Consider the following 23,168-nt stretch of genomic DNA (forward strand, 5'->3'; position numbering starts at 1 on the left):
CTCGGGGAGCGCCCGGGGCCCCTTCTCCGCGGGACGTGGGACTGCTGCGCTCCCCAAGGGCCTTCTGCCCTTTCTTGGGTCCTTCCCTGGTGACCAGTCCCCAGCGTCCCTGAGACACTCATTTCAGGAAATTCTCAGAAATACAGACACCCGCAAACCAAAGGGGACTTTGAGGAGTCCTTGGTCCCTCTCCCTGCCTCCCGCACCCTAAAAGCCACACTGGAAAGGAAGGTTTCATTGTTAGGAACCACTCTGGTGTCTGACGACCGTTGTCGCCAACAAAGACGTCCAGTCTGGATCACACATGCTGCTTTTCGTGACCTTTTCCTCATGCCCACCCCTGATGGGGGCAGACTCCGGGTCTCAGGTGGGGTGCTGGGCGCACTGGTGTCCTGCACTGTGCGAGCGACATAGGGTCCAATATCGGCTCAGCTCCTGGCTGTGAACAAGCTCTGGGGCCCGCACGTCGGTAAGCACTACCGCTGTTTGTCTAGTTCTGAGCCTACGCTAACCACCCGAAATAGAGGATCTCGCTTCACTCCCCAAATCTCTCTGAACCTCAGTTCTTTATTTGTAAAATGGGGACCACAAACTCCATCTTGAGTTGTTTTGAGGATTAAAGGAGGAAACATATGGAAAGCGACTGGAGCCCAGTGTCAGACACAAAAGTTCTCATCCCCTCCCTGTGCACCCTCTGCCAGGACACTCCGCACGGAGCCAGAGCTTCCTTTACTGTGTGCTCGGAGACACCAGAAAGGGCTATGAGCCAGTTACTGGTGCCTGAAATCCCACTGGCATTTCATCCCCAGCTGTGAGTTACGCAACTATCACTAAGCGCTGAGAGATGGGGTCTTGGTTTTGCAAGAGCTTTAGATGGGGCAGAGAGACGACATGCACACACAGGTGTTTCCCAGCCTGAGGCCCTGAAGGAAACCAAAATATTTCACCCCAAAATATACTTCTGTGACACGTTTCAGGATGGCTATTGAGAAGGGCTGGGAATGCAAGCGGAGCGGAAACGCTGTCTTTTGTGGGGAGATGTGCGCTGTGATCAGCCGGGCTTCCTCTGACGCCCCCTCTAGTCTGGGCCTGGGAAAGATGAGCTGTGAGTCTGACACCCTTCAAGGTCTGAGAGAAACATTTTCCTTTCATTCTCTCTGAGGGCTGCCACCTGTGAGGTTCATTTACGTAACAAGACCACCTTTGCTAGCCAGGCCTCCTCTTCCTCTTCCATAACCTATTTTGCCACTCTCATTTGCCCCGTTTGCCCCATTCTTTCTTTCTTCCTTTCTTTTTCTTTTTTTTGAGACAGAGTCTCACTCTGTTTCCCAGGCTAGAGTGCAGTGACGTCAGCCTAGCTCACAGCAACCTCAAACTCCTGGGTTCAAGAGACCCTTCTGCCTCAGCCTCCCGAGTAGCTGGGACTACAGGCGTGTGCCACCATGCCCGGCTAATTTTTTCTATATATTTTTAGTTGGCCAATTAGTTTCTTTCTATTTTTAGTAGAAACGGGGTCTCACTCTTGCTCGGGCTGGTTTCAAACTCCTGACCTTGAGCGATCCTTCCACTTCAGCCTCCCAGAGTGCTAGGATTACAGGCGTGAGCCACCGCACCCATTCTTTCTTTAACCTCAAGATGGTATATAGACTTCTGTACCCATTGGGGGGTTGGGGTAATCACTCAGTGATTCTCCTCTGTGCCTGTTAGAAAAGAAAATAAAAATCTCAGGCCGGCGCGGTGGCTCACGCCTGTAATCCTAGCTCTCTGGGAGGCCGAGGCGGGCGGATTGCTCAAGGTCAGGAGTTCAAAACCAGCCTGAGCAAGAGCGAGACCCCGTCTCTACTATAAATAGAAAGAAATTAATTGGCCAACTGATATATATATATATATAAAAAAAAATTAGCCGGGCATGGTGGCACATGCCTGTAGTCCCAGCTACTCGGGAGGCTGAGGCAGAAGGATCGCTCCAGCCCAGGAGTTTGAGGTTGCTGTGAGCTAGGCTGACGCCACGGCACTCACTCTAGCCTGGGCAACAAAGCGAGACTCTGTCTCAAAAAAAAAAAAAAAAAAAAAGCCATAGAAAATAAAAATCTCAGAACTCCCCTCCCAACTCCTTATGCAAAACCCCACAGATCATTCATTAAGGAAATTTCCCTGCTGGACTCCCGCAGGCAAGGACTTGCAAATTGTAAGTTCAGGTCTTTGAGCTAGTGTAGCTCCTAAAAACTACAGCCTGTTTGATTCCACACTAAAAATGAATTGCAAGTGTATCCTCCCAGGTACAGAAAAGAGATGAGACAGAATCAGACATTCTTCCTCCTACTCCAGGATGTCTCCATAATTAATTGATGCCTCCTTCACTCCCTTTTTCTCTTCTGACATTTGCTTTATCTTATATAAAATGTACATTTTCCTGGGTCTCACGAGAATGTAACCATTTTGTCTCATTATGCCCCCGCCCCGTTTTGTTCCTTTCTGTATGCTCTACTCCCCTTTAAATGCTGAAACTTCCAAATTCCCCTTCAGAAAATCAGCCATAGTCTTGACAACTGCGGTTTGTGTTTTTCTGGAGCGCGTCCTCAGCTTTGGCTTAATGAACCTCCATCGATTGAGATCTTTACCTCAGTCACTTATTTTGGGTTGACAGTGTTGTCAACTGAAAAGTAATGAGGTTCACAAATCTGGAGAGGAGAGCCTTATTTCTCATAAATTTGGAAAGGAAGATGAGTGAATAAACATAAATTGCTATGAAATAGAAATGCGTAAAGTATATGATAATCCTACAAATGCACAACAGTGACCAATGTGGTACCAACGTGCTCAGCAAGCCCCCATTTCTGTGATTGTGTTTGAACTGGGTGGTGGTGGGAGGCGCCCTTAGAGAATTTACTTTGCAAACATTTATTCCTTGATTTAACCCCCCACCCCACCACTCGCTGATTCACCAAAAGTTGGGTAATCATCTTACTTGTTTTTATTAATCTTTGTTAGTATGTTTAAGTGTGGGGGCGCCTCGATGGAGCCTCAGCGGCGTCTCAGAGGCACAACAAGAAAAGAGTTCCCCCCCCCTTCGTGTGAAGTAGGGTGAGGCAATTAGCGAACAGCACACATCTGTTTATACCTCCGGTTATCTCTTGGGTTGTGAAGAAAGGCAAAAGGGAGGTGGGATGCGCAGGGATCGTGCAGGATACAAAGAAAATTAATCACTTCAAAGGTCAGCTCATGACCAGCGCGTGATTAGTTTGTGCGTTGCTAGGGCCCTTTGGGGGGGGGATAAAAGGCACCCCGCAATTCAGGTCGGGGTCCTTGCCTTGAGAGTGGCCACTGCGTTGGTGCTCTGGGGCTTGGACCCTGGCTAGCCAGAAAATAAACCTCCTCTTGTGTGATTGCATCCTCGATGTCTCTGCTTTTCTGTCCGGTGGGGCTGTGGAAGGTCGGTCCCTAACATAAGAAGTGTATACATGCATTTCTTAAATGTATGTAGAGCTCCGTTATTTCAATGTTTAATACTAAGAGTGTTTTCAGTCTTTGTTTAGGAGTTTGGTGATGTTTTTTGACCAGAAATATGCTGTAGGGACTTAACTCTTGTCAATTAGCTTAACTCTATGTCAATTAGCGTGTGGTAAAATTGGTTTTGTCTTATGTCATTTCACTTAAAGTTGCAGTTTCCAAGAACCTATCAACAATGTTAAGTGAGGACTTACGGTTATGTTTTTATTTTAGAAAATATATGTTACACCTATTAATACATCCAAGTCCTTTGTTATATACAGTATAGTACACTCTATAGTAGACATTTCATAACTACTTGATAATTTGTATCATTGCCTTCTTTGAGAACATCTGTTTCAGTATATCTTCCTAAATATTTTTATTTTTGTATTTTTTTTTTGAGACAGAGTCTCGCTCTGTTGCTCTGGCCAGAGTGCAGTGGCATCATCATAGCTCACTGCATCCTCCAACTCCTGGGCTCTCGAGTAACTGGGACTATAGGCAGGGTGCCACCATGCCTGGATAATTTTTCTATTTTTTGTAGAGATGGGGTCTTGCTCTTTTCAGGCTGGTCTTAAACTCCTAGCCTCAAGCAATTGCTCCCACCTCAGCCACCCAGAGTGCTAGGATTACAGTCGGGAGCCACCTCACCTGGCCTAACATTGTCCTTTAATATTTGCAACCCCATTGAGAAAAGTAGCTTATCTTTTTTAGAAGTGATTTGTCTTTGAAGCAAAAGCACATCAGTTTCACACCTGTCCAAGTTAAGTACATTTGCTAACTCTTGTGTCAATTCATTATAATTCACATAAATTCAAAATGATATTGCATGAATTCAAAAGCAGCTCTCAATTTACCAGTATCAACAAAGTAGTCTTCAAATTTTTCTTATAATTTTTGTAGCCAATTTACTTAATGTTGTCTATGATAATTAAAACATCTACATATTAACTCATGTGAGAAAAACATGGGAAATAATAATTATTGATCACTATTATGAAAATATTTAATTTGGAATTTTTATAGTTGGCTAGATCACAAATGAGTTTTCCTTTCCTTGCAGTTCAAATTTAGCTCAGTTATATGTAGTGTGATATCAGTGAGAAAACTTACACTGACATTTTTTATCTTTAATTATTGAATATTTTATAAGCATTCAATAAATGGTGTCAGGATATATGGCTAGCCTTGTGGGAGGAAAAGAGAATAATGTTGGTTCCAGCCTCACTTTTTACCCTATAATAAACTCCAGATGAATTGAATTAAATGTATCAGATGACAACATGAGGATTTTGTTTTCCTAATAACTTCTTACTGGGGAAAAATAACACAAAACCCAAACTCCATAAAAGAAAAGATTGATGAATTTGATTACATGACTATCAAGTGTTTCTCCATGATAAAAACAACAACAACGAAAAAATCAGGCCAGGTGCAGTGGCTCACAGCTGTAATCCCAGCGCTCTGGGTAGCTCAGGTGGTAGGATCGCTCAAGGCCAGAAGGGGACCAGCCTGAGCAAGAGTGAGACCCTGTGTCTACAAAAAGATAGAAAAATTAGCTGGGTGTGGTGGTGGCTCGTGCCTGTAGTCCCAGCTACTCCACTCAGGAGGCTGAGGCAGGAGGATCGCTTGAGCCCAGGAGTCTGAGATTGCAGCGAGCTATGATGATGCTACTGCACTCTAGCCCTCTAGCCCTGGAGATGGAGCCAGACCCTGTCTCAAAAAAAAAAAGAAAAGAAAAAAAGAAAAAGCCATCCTGTAAATACAGGAGTTCTTTTTAAAAAGTCCCATTCTGCTCTGTATTTCACTGTGTGGCTATGGTTTTTGTCTGTCACTTTGGAGGCATTCCTCAAATGCCTGATTGAATAAAGCTTCATAGGTAGGTAGGTGGGGCCTTGTCAACCAAGTGGTGGGCTGTGTTATAGGGTGATCCAGTAGTAATGCTGATTTTCTTTGAATGATCCCAAATATCAGTATGTCTTTTCTTTGGGCCTGTACAGTTTTTCCAAAAAAGTATTCCCTGAACTTTTGCCACAGCCCTTCAGTTTGTGTCCTGGATGCCAAGTGGGGCAGGAGGCAGGAGCTGCCGAGGAGACTTTGACTTTACCTCCCCATGTTCACCCAGGCCCTCTGCCCTCACCTGGCTCCCTCTCTACAGAGTAAACTCTGGTCTCTTGCAGTGGTGGAGGGGGGTGTCCTCCGATGTCCCCAGCTTCACTTCTGTGTCTCCTGCACCTGGTGCTCTGGTCCAGGGCCTATGCAGGGCCAGAGGATCGAATCCTCTTGCTCCTATAGACGCCCCTGCCCCGCCCCATTGCAGGAACTCTGCTCTGCTCAGGCCCTTCCACTCTTCCTGCCCTGCCAGCTTTCTCCTTGTGAATGTGTACATTTTTATTCCTGTACTGTCATTTTAATAGAGTTTTGGGAGGGAGTGAGGATAAACATATGTGTGTAACCCACTATGTTTAACCAGAGTCTATGCGTTACTTAAAAAAACAAATTACTACATTGAAAATATATATATATATATATATATATATATATATATATATATATATATATATATGAATTGGGGCAGGGGGACACATTTAGCTCTTAACTATCCCTCCCAAACTCCTATGTTTAAGCCCTGCTATGGTCTATGTCCCCCCAAGTTCGCATGTTGGAAGTTGAATCCCTAATGCAACTGTGTTGGGAGATGGGGCCTAACAGGAGGTGCTTAGGCCGTGAGGACTCTGCTCTCCTGAATGGATTAATGCCACTATATAAAGGGCTTGTGGGAGTGGGTTTGCCCTCTTCTGCCATGTGGGGACACAGCAAGAAAGTCCTTACCTCCCGGGAGCGGGGGACCATCAGGTTGCCTAAGGATGGGTGAACCGGCCCAGGTCGGAAACGGAGCAGGTCAAAACTCCCGTGCTGATCAGTAGTGGGATCGTGCCTGTGAATAGCCACTGCACTCCAGCCAGGGCAATATAGCGAGACCCCGTCTCTAAAAAAAAAAAAGAAGGTCCTCACCAGATGCCAGTACCTTCCTCCTGGACTCCCCAGCCTCCAGAACTGTGAGAAAATAAGTTTCTGTTCTTTTTTTTTTTTTTTTTTTTTTTTTTTTTTTTTGAGACAGAGTCTCACTTTGTTGCCCAGGCTAGAGTGAGTGCCGTGGCATTAGCCTGGCTCACAGCAACCTCAATCTCCGGGGCTCAGCGATCCTACTGCCTCAGCCTCCCGAGTAGCTGGGACTACAGGCATGCGCCACCATGCCCGGCTAATTTTTTGTATATATATTTTTAGTTGGTCAATTAATTTATTTCTATTTTTGGTAGAGACGGGGTCTCGCTCAGGCTGGTTTCGAACTCCTGACCTTGAGCAATCCGCCCGCCTCGGCCTCCCAAAGTGCTAGGATTACAGGCGTGAGCCACCACGCCCGGCAGTTTCTGTTCTTTATAAATTAACTAGTCTTAGGCATTTTGTTATAGCAGCGTGAATGGATCAAGACAGGCTCTAACCCACAGGACCTCAGAATGTGACTATATTTGGAGGTGGGGCTTTAAAGAGGTAATTAAGGCTAAATAAGATCATTGGGGTGGGCCTAATCTAATCAGACTGGTGTCCTTATAAGAAGAGGAGATTAGGACACAGACGCACACACAGGGAAGACACAGGAAGAAGACAGCCATCTGCGGCCAAGGAGAGAGGGCTCAGAAGGAACCAAGCCTGCAGACAGACACCCTGATCATAGGCTTCCACCTCCAGAACCGTGAGAAAATAAATTTCTAATGTACTTTGTTATGGCAGCCCGACCAAACTCTCTCTCTCTCTCTCTCTCTCTCTCTCTCTCTCTCTCTCTCTCTCTCTCTCTCTCACACACACACACACACACACACACACACACACAGAGAAAATCCTTTTCTGAGACTGGGTGCCATGAATTCAACCTGATCATTTGCAAACAATCAGAGGTGAAAAAAAATAGAAATTACTTTGTTGAGAATAATCATCTGGATCCTGTCATTTATCCAAAAAAGACAAGCAATCAGGATGTCATTTTTAATGTGTAAACGTGGCAGGAAATGAAATTTAGGCTCGAATGCGTGGACGTGCCATGACATTGACATAACACAACATGAACAGTAACATTTAAAAACTTACACATAATTGCTCTTTCAAGGAAAAGCAACACACTAATAAAAGGAACTTGCACCTTTAGGACAAATATAATTACATGATAAGTGTCAGTTTCATAAGTAAAAAATATTTTTCTAAATCAAAGTGGTCAGAATGCAGATACCAAGCTTAAAGTCAAATGGATCCCATTAGCAGCCCTTTCATTCAAGGATCTACCACTAGATGGAGACGCTGAGCACAAACTGTGTTCATTGCTCTTTAAATTTAGCAAGATGTATATAGCTTTTCAAATAGCAGGGTTGTGGGATGATTTTTCTTATGTACTTAACATCATCACTTGATTTGTGGCTTAACTCTAAGAATTTCTCCTAACTTCATTCTGAACAAAATTCATACCAATTTGTTGTACTGATTTTAATATACCATACACATATTTGTTAGAACTCTAAACCAGCACAGGGCCCAGACAGTGAGTGGCACTGCAGCCAGTGGAAGGCACTTGGGGTGGGTTAGATGCCGTGAAATTCAGTGCTTTTCAGGTGCTCTTTTAAAATTGATTTTTTTTTATATTATTAAATATACTGTATAATATATTAATATATACAATATGTTAGTATATTATAATATGTATAATATATTGTATAGTATAGTTAATAATATACTAAAATTTAGTATATTAAAATTCAATTTTTTAGGATATTAATTGTTGACTATAGTAATTTAATAGAATGTTACTATGTAGGAAACATGTCATATTGTTGTGATTTCTTTTTTTTTCTTTTCTTTTTTTTTTTTTTGAGACAGAGTCTCGCTTTGTTGCCCAGGCTAGAGTGAGTGCCGTGGCGTCAGCCTAGCTCACAGCAACCTCAAACTCCTGGGCTCGAGCGATCCTTCTGTCTCAGCCTCCCGAGTAGCTGGGACTACAGGCATGCGCCACCATGCCCGGCTAATTTTTTATATATATATCAGTTGGCCAATTAGTTTCTTTCTATTTATAGTAGAGACGGGGTCTCGCTCTTGCTCAGGCTGGTTTTGAACTCCTGACCTTGAGCAATCCGCCCGCCTCAGCCTCCCAGAGAGCTTGTTGTGATTTCTAATAACATCCAAAAACTAAGGTTTCTTAAATCCTGTTGAGGAGGATATTGATGAAGGAAAACTAGTTATAAGGACATCTGAGATGTCCTGGCCAAGTCTGAAAGCACCAAGTTTAACTGTGACCCAGATTTGATCTTGGAAACTGATCAGAGGGTACAAGTTGAAGCCAGGTTTACACTCTGATTCCTCCAAGTGACCCAAGCGGTTTCACGTGAAAGGCGTCCGGGCAGGAGGGAGCTAGGGTTCGAGGCGGTCGTCTAGTTATTGGTACATGCGTGCAGATGGTGTCCACAAACAGCAGCGGCACGGGCCGCCCACAGGAAACAAAACGCTTGACAGTACACCTGCTTCTGCTATGTCGCACAGACTTGGCAGAGATTCTGTTTAGAATCTCTGTGCGTTTCCAAATTAAGCTTGGTTTTTAGTAGGTAGTAAACCAAGAGCTGGCTCTAAATCCATCTTCTGAATTAAGTTGAAGATAGATCCAGATCCCAGTTTGGCGTGGAAACAGACATGGTATTGTAATAATAGATGAGATTCGAACTTGAAAGAGTAACACAGTTGATTTCTAATTAAAGTGAAGCCTATTCTCTTTTGACTGAAGCACCAAGATGATTTGCCACAGATTTTTCCTGGCAATGAATGAATGCATGGTCGGTCCTAAGTCCAAATCACCAAGAGGTGTGTGGTGGTAAACGTGGTCACCAGGGGGCAGAACACCCTCCTTCCACCAGCTGGTTACTCTGGCCAGGTGAGGTCCCCCTTGCAGGTAGAGGTTCCCTAAATAGGTTCTTGCATTCCAGGTATCCTAACGGGAATGATGTTCCAGATAAAAGAGTATGTTTAGGGCCCTGCTACCTCCAATCAGAGTCTTGTAAGGAAGCACATTATAGACCTGTGTCTTCCAAGTTCCTGCCATTGGCTATACTCAAATACTAAAACGTGCATCTTTCTCTAAGAAGAGGTATTTCCTCTCACTGCAAGTTCTAGCAGACTCTCATCACCTGCTTAACAAGCAGTAGCCAAGCTGAGACAGCTTGAAGTTAATGCTAAAAATTGGCTCACAGTGCTGCAAAAGCAATTCAGTGTGGGTGGATCAAATGAGCTTAACGGTGGGATGGAGCTTACATTGACTCATTCACAGCACTTATTGACTCGTCCACAGCAGTTACTGAATACTCCGTGGGCCGGACACCTTTCCCCAGGCCAGCTATGCTGGGGTGAAAAAGACAGGCCAAATCCTTGCCTTTGCATGGCTTCTGTCGCAGTACAGGAATGAGACAAAAATCACCCAAATGAATAATTCAACCACTAATTTCGGGGGCGGGGAGGGTGATAAGTGCTAGGAAGATTAATGAAGCCGAGTAAGGGCTAGCAGGTGATGGGGTAGGAACAGTGTAGTCGGCTGAACAAAAGCCCCCAAACACAGCCAGGTCCTAATCCCTTGAACCTGTGAATGTTAACTTCTGTGGCAAAAGGCGCTTTGTAGATGTGATTGAGCTAAGAATTTTCAGTTGGGGAGATTATGTTGGGGAAATGTAATTAAAACCAAAATCTCTGCCAGGGCAGTGGCTCACACCTGTAATCCTAGCACTCTGGGAGGCCGAGGCGGGCAGATTGCTCAAGGTCAGGAGTTCGAAGCCAGCCTGAGCAAGAGCAAGAACCCGTCTCTACTATAAATAGAAAGAAATTAATTGGCCAACTAATATATATATAGAAAAAATTAGCCAGGCATGGTGGCACATGCCTGTAGTCCCAGCTACTCGGGAGGCTGAGGCAGTAGGATCCCTTGAGCCCAGGAGTTTGAGGTTGCCGTGAGCTAGGCTAACGCCATGGTACTCACTCTAGACTGGGCAACAAAGCGAGACTCTGTCTCAAAAAAAAAAAAAAACCCCAAATCTCCTGCTAACCCAGAAAACCTGTCCACAGAGGTAGAAGAGAAAGAAAACAGTTTTATTATTGAACACGCATTAAACCAGAATGAGATGCACATCACAGGAAATCTGCTAAGAGATTGCAAAGACAATGGGAGGCGGAGATGAACGGATTGCTCGAGGTCAGGAGTTCGAAACCAGCCTGAGCAAGAGCGAGACCCTGTTTCTACTATAAATATAAAGAAATTAATTGGCCAACTAAAAATATATAGAAAAAATTAGCCGGGCATGGTGGCACATGCCTGTAGTCCCAGCTACTCGGGAGGCTGAGGCAGGAGGATTGCTTGAGCCCAGGAGTTCGAGGTTGCTGTGAGCTAGGCTGACGCCACGGCACTCACTCTAGCCTGGGCAACAAAAACAAAGCGAGACTCTGTCTCAAAAAAAAAAAAAAAAAAAAAAAAGAGATTGCAAAGACAAGAAGAAACTTTATCCTTTTATATAGCCAAGCATATGCACCCCATTGCACATCTAAAGATAAGTGACTAGTCCTTAGCAAGAGGACTGGACAGTGCCATTTGTCACACATACACCATCCCGAATTCACTTGGAAATTGGGATTGCCACTTGTCTTTGACATTTGGCTTTATCCGAGCACAGGTGAGACAGACTGTGGTGTTCAGGTGGCAGCAGGCGTGGTGAGCGTGGGAAGTAGTCCTCGCAGCTGTGGGGCGTCCACACGTACCAGTTTCCTCCGCAGGAAATCTGAGACATCTCCCTCGTAACCCTTTTACCAATTGTATTCTTTCTCTTTTAGCAGACACCGGGAACTAGATATGCAACAGAAAATTGTCCTGGGCCTCCGGGTTTTGAGGATTGACATTTGATCTCAGCCTAGGGTTTCTCTTACAGCATTTGTCCTTGCCATGCATTATCCATGTTTTCATGCACTTAAAGATATTTTTAGAACTGCAGAAGTAGGAGCACTTTGATCTTTTCCTGAAGAATTTCCACCTGACCTAGATGCTAAATCTTGGAAAGTTAGGGGGCCTTCTCAGTGTGTGCCTAAGCTGCTGTATAGTTTTTCCTCCATCCTGTAGGCTCGCAGTTGGAACGGACCCCTGTTTCAAAACACAGACGAACAAGAGAAAAACCAACAGAAGGTTATTGACACGTGTATTTCACATATACACGAGAGACATCCAGGGAAAGAGTAGTTCTCAAAGAGGTGGCTTTAATTCCAGTTTACATAGCAGATTCAACAAAGAATAGTAAATTTTTAGAGAAGTGACAAGACAAAGGAAAAGGAGTCTCTAGGGGTGGGACCTTGTGGATAGGCAAATAACTGGCAGCTAAAGGCAAGTTAGGGAACGGTTCGTTCCTATGGATTCCTCCCGTACCATCTCCAGGCCCGTAAGGGTCTAAAGTTGTCCTCAGTAGTTAACCTTTGCTCCCCTGGTAGAGAGGGGAAGTGGGGTACCTTTTATCTTTGTAACGCTATGCCCTACTTTTAGGTAGATAAAGGGCAGAGAGCTTTCTTGCATGTATTTCTTCATTGCCTGCGGCTCCACAGTCCTCGCTATTTGGGGCAGCCTACTCCCGCCTCCCTGCTGCTGTCTCTCAGTGCCCTGCAGCTGGAAAGGGCAAAGGCTGGAGGGGCCAGCCTGTCCCTGTGATTCCTGCCAGAGCCAGGCTCACCCAGCGGATTGTCCCTCATCAAGGCCAGTGCAGATGTGCTCTCGGCCTCCTCCTCCACGAACCACCTGGAAAGTAGCTGGGGGGGGGGGCTTGGAAATCTGCCTTAGGGATGCTGTCTGAAGCCGGAGGGAAACAGTAAGAGTTAAAGTGAGTTCTGTTTTTCTCTCTTCCCATTAGATCCCTGGTCTCTTCCCGCTTTCACCCAGTCATCCATTCAGGAATTGCAAGTGAGCATTTGGTTTTATTTTGTATTAAGTACCAAACCAAGAGAGAGTTCCATGGTTTGATGAGAGGTAAAGGTCCTCTCCACATCCTTTCCCACGTGGGAACACTGCATGGACCCTCCCTGCCCGGTTCACACGGAGGCCTGGCAGCTGGCACAGTGGCAGATGGTGGGCACTGATTGAATATTTGCTGGATGTAGGAGTGTCGTGGGGAGGAGAGGTGGGTGCGGTTTTCCCTCTTTCAGATACTAGGCTGGTTCTAAACACTTGGGAGTCTTCATAGAGGATTTCTGGAGGCGTCCTTCCCCTCACCCCCTAAAATGCTCACCTGCTTTGCCATCTAATCTGGCCACAGGAACCAGGCACAGCTGGAGGGGAAGATGGACCCTCCTGGGGGCCCCACACCCTGTGCAGCCCTATCTTTCTCCAGCTAGCATGTCAAAAGCCGAGACAGTCTCCACTGGGCGAGGCCATTTGAACATTTGGCTTGTTGGTCTCTAAAGCATTTTGAAGGTCCAAGTCCCAAATACCAAGGCTTTAAATTTCCAGCTGGCACAAAGGCTCAGGAATCCCTCCACGACTCCTTTGCCACTCATTTTCTTCCTGCAGAGAGCTAAGGCACAGTCACACTTAGCTTCCTTTGGCCACACCAAAAGAGGAAGTGACAGCAGGTGGCTAACTCCTGACTGTGAGGAGGCATTTCTTCTAGTGGGGGCTGGGGAGTGAGGGAGTAGTTTAGGGTCTTGTTGAAGTGAAGACCCTTCCTGCTAGGAGAGACTTGATTACAGACACTTTGTGAGTCTATAAAGGAATTCTCCTTTGAGGGGTCTCGCAGGTCTGTGGGAATCAAACAAAATTGCAGTAATTGAGAAGCTTTAGACGGCTGTACTTGCTCATCAGCCCATCTACTCTGTGCCAGGCCCAGCACTTGGTGCTTTCTTCACACATGCAACTTCAGCGGTTGAGACTGAGGCACTGCTTGGGTTTAGATCGGCCCCTATCCTGCTGTGTGGCCTTGGGTAAGTTTCTGAACATCTCAGAGTCTCAGTTGGTTTCATTTGTACAATGAGGATCAGGCGAGTTTGTTTCATAGGTTGTTGACAGGATTAAATGAGGTATGTATGTGAAGAGTTTATCACCATGCCTGACACAAAATAAATACTCCCTAAATGTTATCTGTCATTACTAAGTATTCAGGTAAAAGCTGGAGTATCTTCTTATTACACTGTCGGTAGAAAAATTCATTCTTCTATAACCACCAAACTTGACATATATTCTACAATGTAATGATCACATTTTCTGAACCCCCAAACTATATGATCTGACAAAGATTTTTTTTTCATTTTTGTGGATTTCATGAAGAATATAAAAGTTAAATATTTAATGTACTAATAGCTTGACGTTGATAGGTAAAATAAGAAATGAATAAATGGAGAGACAGGAATCTTAAATCTCTCTAAATGCCAATAGGATTTTAAAAATATTGACAAGAAATTATAAAGTTCATTTGGAAGAATAGCCAGAAAGTTTTAAAGAACAACAACAAACGGAATCTGTATGTAGGGAAAGTACTTAACTATAATACTAGGTATTAAAACTTATGTTCTGTGATAAAACTACAAAATTAAATGTTATTGGGGGTGGAGGTAGCCTCTCTAAACAGAACTCTAAATACAGAAACCATAAAAAAAGACTGATAGGTTTTGGCACATAAAAAACCTTTCTTGCACCAAAAATTAAAAAGTTAAAATATAAATGTAAATATAAATGGAGGAAACATGTTTCCTCCCCCATGTTTGCCACACCCATGACAGGTAGTCAATACCTCCACTTTATGAGCGACCCCAACAATATAACCAACTTCTCAACTTTTAAAATGGGCAAATAGGAAAGCGGGCAAAGGGACATAAATTCACAAAAGAGAAAATACAAACTGGCAATAAAGAACCATGTGAGGCCGGGCGCGGTGGCTCACGCCTGTAATCCTAGCTCTCTGGGAGGCCGAGGTGGGCGGATTGCTCAAGGTCAGGAGTTCGAAACCAGCCTGAGCAAGAGCGAGACCCCGTCTCTACTATAAATAGAAAGAAATTAATTGGCCAAATAATATATATAGAAAAAATTAGCCGGGCATGGTGGCGCATGCCTGTAGTCCCAGCCACTTGGGAGGCTGAGGCAGAAGGATTGCTTGAGCCCAGGAGTTTGAGGTTGCTGTGAGCTAGGCTGACGCCACGGCACTCACTCTAGCCTAGGCAACAAAGTGAGACTCTGTCTCAAAAAAAAAAAAAAAAAAAAAAAGAACCATGTGAATAAACAGTCCAGCCCTAGTAATCTAAGAAATGCAAACCAAAACAATAAGAAATTACCATTTCAAATTAAATTTGAAAAAAAAAGGCCTGTGTTGTCAAGGATATGTAAAAATGGGCACTTCTTAGAGAAAATTAACAAATCTTTCTGGAAGATAATGTAGAAGACATTTTAAAAATACATTTTGCCTTTGACCCATCAGTTCCCAACTTCTACAATTTTTAAATCAGGTATGTGCGATAAAAGATAAATTTGTAAGTATATAGAAAATCTATAAACAATCTACTTGTACATTTATGCAGACATGAAGAATATTATAAAGGAATACCTAATAAAATGGGAGAAAATTCACAATATCACGTTAAGTGAAGAAGGCAGCATACATCTTTGCAAAGCATTATGCCAAACATGGAATGGATATGCATTGGACAAAAGGATACATACCAAAATATTAAATGTAATTGACTCTAGGAGGAGAGATTTTTATGTTCTCCTATTTCCTATTTATACAACAGATTTAAAAGTGCTACCAAACGTAACTTAGGTCCTCTCACCCTATGCAGCAAAGCCAAACTCCGACTGCAGGATTTGCAGGGAGAGAAAGAATTGTGTTTATGGTAGGGTGCCTAAAAAAAGGAGAACAGGCAGCTAACACTTAAGACTGGAACTCCCAGATGGGCTTACAGCAAGGGTTTTAAAAGCAGGGGTGGGGGCCCTCAAAAGTGAGCTAAGGGCTGGGGCCTTCTGGAACTTCCTTATTCAGGTTCTGGTTCCAGTCTGTCTTAGGTCTACATGACAGCAGTTGGTATTTTCCATCTGGTGGAGGTCCTGATTTCTGAAAAACAACTCAGGGACATATATTGAGATGTGATCTTTAGTTTCTATAGGGAACCAATCATCTTGTGACTCTGACTTACTTCAGTGACTATTGTTTAAGTTATTATTATCTTCTTGCTTAACGGGTTATTCATTCAATTCCCTAATTGCTGGTTGCAGGGCTACCTAGGTGCCTGGAATTTCTCTTGAAAGAACTCAAATTTTTATTTCTATGCCTGGGGATGGGGGGAGCCCGGCGGCAGCACCTTAAGAAGGGTCCCTGCTCCCTCTCAAAGTGTTTTAAACTAATGGCACAATTCAAAAATTGCTTTTGCTGAAAAGCATGAAAGTACATGAAATTGTACTAGCCTGGAAACCCGAGGGAAGTGTTTCGTTAGGAAAGCCAGGGCCACCTGCTAGTGGGTGAGTCACGGGCACAGGCTCGCACCTGCCACCGCAGACGCCACACCGGCTGCTGCTGCGCTTCCAGGCGAAACGCCCCACGTGCGCCAACGGCCCGGCCGTCGCCCCGCGCCTTCCCCGCCGCCACAGGAGGCCCGGCAACGCCTGCTCTTTCCCAATTCCTGTGACAGAGGAATAGGAACTTTGCAAAGTTCACATGCTCGGGCCTTCTCGCTCCCCACTTTGGAACAAGTCGGAAGCTGCGGACTCCCAGGGCGCCCGCGCCCGCGCTGGGGAGCGTCCGCTCTGCGCCCCGCGGCGGGGAGCGCGGCCTGGGGGAGGCCCCGCACGGCGCCCCCTTGCAAGTCTCCGGACGGCCGGAGCCCTTCACAAGCCAGTGACGACGGCCCAGACCGAGTGACCACAGGCCGGCCACGCGGTCGCCCGGGACGCGCGTCCTCTGCAGGGACAAAGGGTCGGGAAACTTGAGCTCGGGCCTGTCCCGGAAAACCGGGACTGGTGGTCGCCATGGCGACGGAGCCGGGCCTCGGAGGCCGGCGGCCCGGGCGGGGCAGCTGCGGGGCTGACTCGGCCCGCTAGTTCGGCCCCGCGTCCGCCCCGCGTCCGTCCCGCCCCGCCCCGCCCCCGGGCCGCGGCCGCCCGAGCCGGCGACTGACCCTCGGCAGCTCCTGTAGTCACGTGGCGCTGGGAACCCGGCGGGGGGAGGTTGGGGACGGGCCTGGCAGTTGTGAACTCGAACCTGCCGCTGTCGCCGCGGCGGGGCGGGGAGCGGGCCTCGGAGGCCGGCCTTCGGGCTCCATGGACGGGCGCCGCGCCTCTGCACAGCCCACCGGAGAGGTACGGCCCGGCAGGGGCGCGGGGGGCGCCGCGGGCCCGCAGGGCAGCTCCACCTGCGGGGCGCGTGACCGTGAGTGCGCGCGGGGGCGCACTGCCGATCCGCGGCGGGTTGGGGGCGGCGAGCGCACCTGCGCACAGGCTCGGCGAGCTGCGCCGTGCGTGGGACCCGAATGGCTCACTCGTAGGAGCAAGTCCCGTGTGTCCGTGAACGTGGACGGAGGACATGCACTAATACAAAAGGCGGCTGCGGGGCTTCAGCCACCCTTGGCCATCTGAGACGCAGAAGGGGGTTCTGATCCAAGTCCTGGTCACACTAGCCGGCCCTGCGCAGCCCCATGGGAAATAGGCCTGGAATTCCTGTTGGGAGGAGGGTGGAGGAAGGGAGCCAGCAGGGATTCCAGAGTTACTGCCATAGGCCGGCCGTTGGCCATCAGGAAAAACCCAGACCCTGTCCACAGAATGGAGAATTCGTTCTGTTACCTTACCAGGAGGGGAAGTGACCCCAAAGGCAGCAGTGTACTTCCTTGGTGAAGGGGCACATTCATTTATTAATCCAATATCCATTAAGGTCACTCTGCCAGGAAGGGTGTGGGGCTTAAGGCTGGAGCTGTGGCTGTGGGGGGAGGGATTGTGGCTGGTGAGGACACAAAGATGAGCGCCCTAGAGGAGCTCAGAGCCTCACACATGTTTTCTCCCCCCTTCCCACAGGTAAGGCTGGCCTCTCTGCAATCAGAGGTCTGAGCTCTGCCATGGGGGTAGGGGTGTCTTTATTGCTGCAGTTTTCTCTGACACCTGGGGGCCACCGGAGTGTGGGCCGAAGCAGGCGCTGCAGCCGCAGAAGTATCCCCAGGAACATCCCCAGGAGGAGCTGGAAAAAGCCTCATTCCCAGCTCTGCGGTCTCAAGGGTAGAGTCTGGGCTTTGCTGTGTTCCCAAACCACTCCACAACCCCAGTAGCACAGCCCCCACCCCCATCCCGGTGGAAGGAAAGGGACCTGCAGGGGAAGGATCCGCGTCTCATATCCTGGGGTCTTCCCTGTGCTCGGTGTAGCATTGGTAATGAGTCATGGCTGTGCTCCCCAGGAGGAGAGCCGCTCTGGGGAATTTAGGAGGATTGTGTCTGGAGCTTGTGAGCAGGCCCTGAAGGCCCTTGAGGAATGTAACAGCCACCCCGGCCCCCTTTCCATGTAGGAGGGTCTCGTGCAGGAATCTGGGCTCCCCCAAACTGTGGAAGAGCTGAGCATGAGGCAACCCCTGGCAAGACTGGGGCAGGACCAGGCAGGGGACAGAGATTACAATCTCTTCTCCCCTCCCTTCTCTTGCCCCAATAATCCACAGCACCCCAAGGGAGGCAGAGCCAGGGATCAGGCCCTCAGGGCAGCAGGCTGTGGGTGTTCCTTGGATTCAGGGAGAGTTTTTCTTTCCTGCGATGTCCTAATCGTGTGTGTGTGTGTGTGTGTGTGTGTGTATATGTGTGTGTGTGTATGTATGTGGGTGGAAGAGGGCAGGCGGGCAGAGTGTGGGCACGGTCTGGACGGGCGATGGCCTGGCATTAGACTGTGCTGGGAGTAGCACCCAGGGCTCCCTTGCTGTTCGCTGAGAAAGGCTGTTCTCACTTGTTCTCCATGCTTTTTATAGTGGTGGGAGATTGAGATTAACGAGGCCAAAATTGGTGTGGCCTCCTCTGTGGTGTGATAAGAATGAAAGGCTATAGAAATTTCCTTCTGTAAGATCTTTGCAATGCCAGGTGTTTTAGAGGAAAGAACACTGCCCTGGAAGTTTAGAAGACCTGACCCCTAGCCTTAGTTCTGCCCTTGGTTTACTGTGTCACCTCAGGCGAGTTCCGTCACCTGTTGATGCCTCACAATTGCTTCATCTGTCAAACAGGGAGCTCAGCGTCCGCTTGTCCAGCCTCAGAGTTGCTGCGAAGCCCAGATGTGGCAATGGGAAGTAGCAGACCCAAGGGGAGGGCAACAAGGAAGTGCTTTGGAAAAGCATAAGGCACTGCAGGGAGATGTGAGCACGTTTTCTAGTGAGTCCTGTGGCAGGAATGTGCATCCAACACTGAAGTGTTTACCACCTGCCTGACACTGGGGTAGCTGCCATGATGGATTCCAAGAAGTGTCAGTCAGAGTCCCTCCCTTTTGGAAGTTTCCAGGATAATAAAGTTGTAAGACAAATATCTAGAAACCCAAATTGAAATATAACATCCAGGGAAATAGCAGAGTAGTCGATTTCAGTTCCCATCAAGGGCTCTAGGAACTCATAGATGGCCAGCTCCTCCGGGGGGCTGAGGTCAGAAGGGAGGAGCTGGGCAGGCTGAGTTGGTCTCTAGAGTGACTCTGCTTTTCCACCCTCAGCTGAGCAGGACCCGATGCTGGAACGCCGCTGCAGAGGCCCCCTGGCCATGGGCCCGGCCCAGCCCCGACTCCTTTCTGGGCCCTCCCAGGAGTCACCCCAGACCCTGGAGAAGGAGCCCCGCAGGCTGAGGCAACAAGGCACTTCAGTGTCCCAGCCGGGCAGCCAGGCCCCGGGCAGGGCCCACCGCTGTGCACACTGTCGGAGGCACTTCCCAGGCTGGGTAGCCCTGTGGCTTCATGCCCGCCGGTGCCTGGCCCGGCTGCCCCTGCCCTGTCCCGAGTGCGGCCGTCGCTTCCGCCATGCCCCCTTCTTAGCGCTGCATCGCCAGGTCCATGCTGCTGCCACCCCAGACCTGGGCTTCGCCTGCCACCTCTGCGGGCAGAGCTTCCGAGGCTGGGTGGCCCTGGTTCTGCATCTGCGGGCCCACTCGGCTGCAAAGAGGCCCATTGCTTGTCCCAAATGCGAGAGACGCTTCTGGCGACGAAAGCAGCTTCAGGCTCATCTGCGGCGGTGCCACCCCCCTGTCCCGGAGGCCCGGCCCTTCATATGTGGCAACTGTGGCCGGAGCTTTGCCCAGTGGGACCAGCTAGTCGCTCACAAGCGGGTGCACGTAGCCGAGGCTCTGGAGGAGGCAGCAGCCAAGGCTCTGGGGCCCCGGCCCAGGGGCCGCCCGGCGGTGACCGCCCCCCGGCCCGGCGGAGACGCGGTTGACCGCCCTTTCCAGTGTGCCTGCTGTGGCAAGCGCTTCCGGCACAAGCCCAACTTGATCGCCCACCGCCGCGTGCACACGGGCGAGCGGCCGCACCAGTGCCCGGAATGCGGGAAGCGCTTCACCAACAAGCCCTACCTGACCTCGCACCGGCGCATCCACACCGGCGAGAAGCCCTACCCCTGCACGGAGTGCGGCCGCCGCTTCCGGCACAAACCCAACCTGCTGTCCCACAGCAAGATCCACAAGCGATCCGAGGGCTCCGCCCAGGCCGCCCCCGGCCCGGGCAGCCCCCAGCTTCCCGCGGGGCCCGCGGCGGAGCCCAGTCCCGAGGCCCCGCCGAGACCTGCCCGGGAGCCCGCGCTGGAGGCCTCCCGAGAGCCCCCGCAGGACCAGGCCGAGGCGCCAGCGTCCCTCTACAGCTGCGACGACTGCGGGAGGAGCTTCCGGCTCGAGCGCTTCCTGCGGGCCCACCAGCGGCAGCACACGGGCGAGCGGCCCTTCACCTGCGCCGAGTGCGGGAAGAACTTCGGCAAGAAGACCCACCTGGTGGCGCACTCGCGCGTGCACTCTGGCGAGCGCCCCTTTGCCTGCGAGGAGTGCGGGCGCCGCTTCTCCCAGGGCAGCCACCTGGCGGCGCACCGGCGCGACCATGCTCCCGAGCGCCCCTTCGTCTGCCCCGACTGCGGCAAGGCTTTCCGCCACAAGCCCTACCTGGCCGCCCACCGGCGCATCCACACCGGCGAGAAGCCCTACGTCTGCCCCGACTGCGGCAAAGCCTTCAGCCAGAAGTCTAACCTGGTGTCCCACCGGCGCATCCACACGGGCGAGCGGCCCTACGCCTGCCCCGACTGCGACCGTAGCTTCAGCCAGAAGTCCAACCTCATCACCCACCGCAAAAGCCACATCCGGGACGGCGCCTTCTGCTGTGCCATCTGTGGCCAGACCTTTGACGACGAGGAGAGGCTCCTGGCCCACCAGAAGAAGCACGATGTCTGAGGCGGGCGGGGCCGGGGCGTCGCTGTGGGCTGGGTGGGGATGCCTGCCTGTAGCTGGGGTGGGGGAGACTGGAATCCCAGAGGGGACAGAAGAGGCCGGGAGTGAGCTGGGCCCTGCGAGCCAGGAAGGTCAACCCGGGGAGGCCAGGGAACCCACTTCAGAGCTCAAGGACGCCGGCCTCCAGTTGGTGTTTGCTAGGGTTCCTGACTGTCCTGTGCCCTGGAAAAGTAGCAATAGCAACTCCATCTACCCCTTAGAGCCCTCTGGCTAGAGGAGCCACCAGTGGGAGGGAAGACCCTCCATCCTCTGGTGTTAACGCCTTAATGTCCCTGTCTTTTCCTACGAGTTACTTCAGATCATTTTTGGAAGTAGGTGTGGTACAGTCCTTAGTGAATGAATGCCTGGGGAGGAAAGTGGACCAGCTGGATACATCTTGGAGAACCTGCTGGCCTTGTTAGACAGCACCTGGGCCTTTTCCAGCATCAAGCCGTGAAGCTGAGCTGCTCTTACCTCCTGCCCCTGCCCCTCCCTCCTGCCCCTCCATAGGCACCCAGACAGACTTGGAGACCCATCTACTGTTCATGATGCCACCCTCTTCCTCCCCAGAGACCAAACCTCCAAGGCATTTCCTCCTTGGTCTGTCTTGCTTTATCTAGCCCTGCGCCCCCCCCCCCCCAAGTGCTTAGAGCTTCCCCTGGCTGTCAGCAGCTCTGTGTCCAGGCTTCCCTTGAAACTCCCCAACCCTCCACTCCTTCCAAAGCTCAACATGTTGTGGAAAGGACTGCCCCATTGGTGACAGAGGGTCAGCTGAAGGGAAGATGCTGGGTGAGTTTCCTTTCCAACATTTCTAGCATACAGATGCCCAGCCTCTGCTTGAGCACTTAGGTGCCAGGGAGTTCCCCACCTCCTGAGGCCCTGGTCCTATCGTAGGATGATTCTAATTGTTAGAAATTCTTCCTTATAATAAATGAATTCTGCTTTCCTATAATTTCTATCTATTGGGCCTTGTGCTGTTCTGTGAAACTAAACAGAACAACCATTTACCCTCCTTTTCAAACTAGAAAATAAAGATTTGGTTTTAGAGCTGGTGTCTGGGAGTATTCCTTTTTCCTGGGGGGCTGTGGAGTTTTCCGAGGAAGGAATGGGCGCTGTGGGTGGGGCTCTGGCAACAGGCCCAGTGCCTGACTTGCTGAGCTGCTCCCCACCAGTGTCCAGCTCTTCCCCGAGCACACCCCAGCAGCCGGGCTGATTCTCTGCGTGCCAGGTGAAGGCTCCAGAGAACTCTGGTGGGGGGAACTGGAGATCTCAGTTCCTGGCCACTTGTACCTCCTACAGTGGACCCAGAGCTGCCATTGTCTCTCATCACCTTGACCTTGTAACCCCAGAGAGCACTGAGAGGCTTCTTTTGAGGGGTGGTGGATGCTACAGACTTTGCTAGGCCTGGACCCTTCCTCTGGCAGCCCCTGTGGAGGCCTGACCGCATCAAGAAGGAGTCTCTGGGAGGGGAGGCAACCGGGAGCTGCAAAGACGGCCTTTATCTCCCTCATCCCACAAACCAGGGTCGGGGGTTTGGCCTTCTTGGGGTCAGGTCAGACTTTTTAGGTGCCATTACCAGGAAGGAAAGAAAGGCAGATTTGGTCTTGTTCTGCAGTGCCTCCAGATCTCGGCCAGTAGTCAGTGCACGTGTCCCCGCACAGGTCATTTCATACAAATGTGAGTGCCTGTTTTTGTCAGGCATCAGCAGGCTCTTTTCTTGCTGCCTTAGTAATTTCTGCATAGATCCCCAGCATCTAGCACAGAGTCTGCTGCATAAGAATGACCACCATTTGTTTACGTGAGTGGCACCTTGCAAAGAAATTTCCCTGAGTTATCTCATGTACCCTGGTGTGGCAGGTACTCTCATTCCCCTTTTATAGATAAAGCATTTGCCCATGATCATAAGAATGGTAATCACCAGAGGCAGATTGAAGTCCAGGTCTGTCCATCCCCGGAGGCCTGTTACCGGGTGAATGGAGTGTGCTGCTGTTTGTGGTTAACATTCCTACTGTGTGCTTGATGTTATGATGGAAACTGAGGGGTTACAAACACAAGACTCAATCTCTACCCCATGAGGCGTGGGGCTGGGTGGGATGTACACGAGTACGAGTAGGGAGAGGTGCTGGGGGCAGCTTGCAGTGTGTAGGATGGGCGAGAAAAGCTTCAAAGCTTCATACTGGTT

At 49.4% G+C, this 23,168-nt stretch overlaps 1 protein-coding gene across 2 annotated transcripts; it reads left to right on the top strand.

The window, feature by feature from the left end:
- The first annotated feature begins 16,721 nt into the window (after positions 1-16,721).
- Positions 16,722-22,033, top strand: REPIN1 (replication initiator 1). Of its 2 annotated transcripts, XM_012786120.3 has the most exons (3): positions 16,722-16,882; positions 17,591-17,788; positions 19,242-22,033. In XM_012786120.3, the coding sequence occupies exons 2-3, from the start codon at positions 17,632-17,634 to the stop codon at positions 20,948-20,950; spliced, it is 1,866 nt and encodes a 621-aa protein (XP_012641574.1). In that variant the 5' UTR covers positions 16,722-16,882; positions 17,591-17,631; the 3' UTR covers positions 20,951-22,033. The 2 variants fall into 2 exon arrangements, with proteins under 2 accessions (XP_012641574.1, XP_012641578.1); XM_012786124.3 differs by lacking the exon at positions 17,591-17,788.
- The last annotated feature ends 1,135 nt before the right edge of the window (positions 22,034-23,168 follow it).

The sequence above is a fragment of the Microcebus murinus genome, chromosome 9 (assembly GCF_040939455.1).
Source record: "Microcebus murinus isolate Inina chromosome 9, M.murinus_Inina_mat1.0, whole genome shotgun sequence".
In the NCBI taxonomy this organism is placed as follows: domain Eukaryota; kingdom Metazoa; phylum Chordata; class Mammalia; order Primates; family Cheirogaleidae; genus Microcebus; species Microcebus murinus.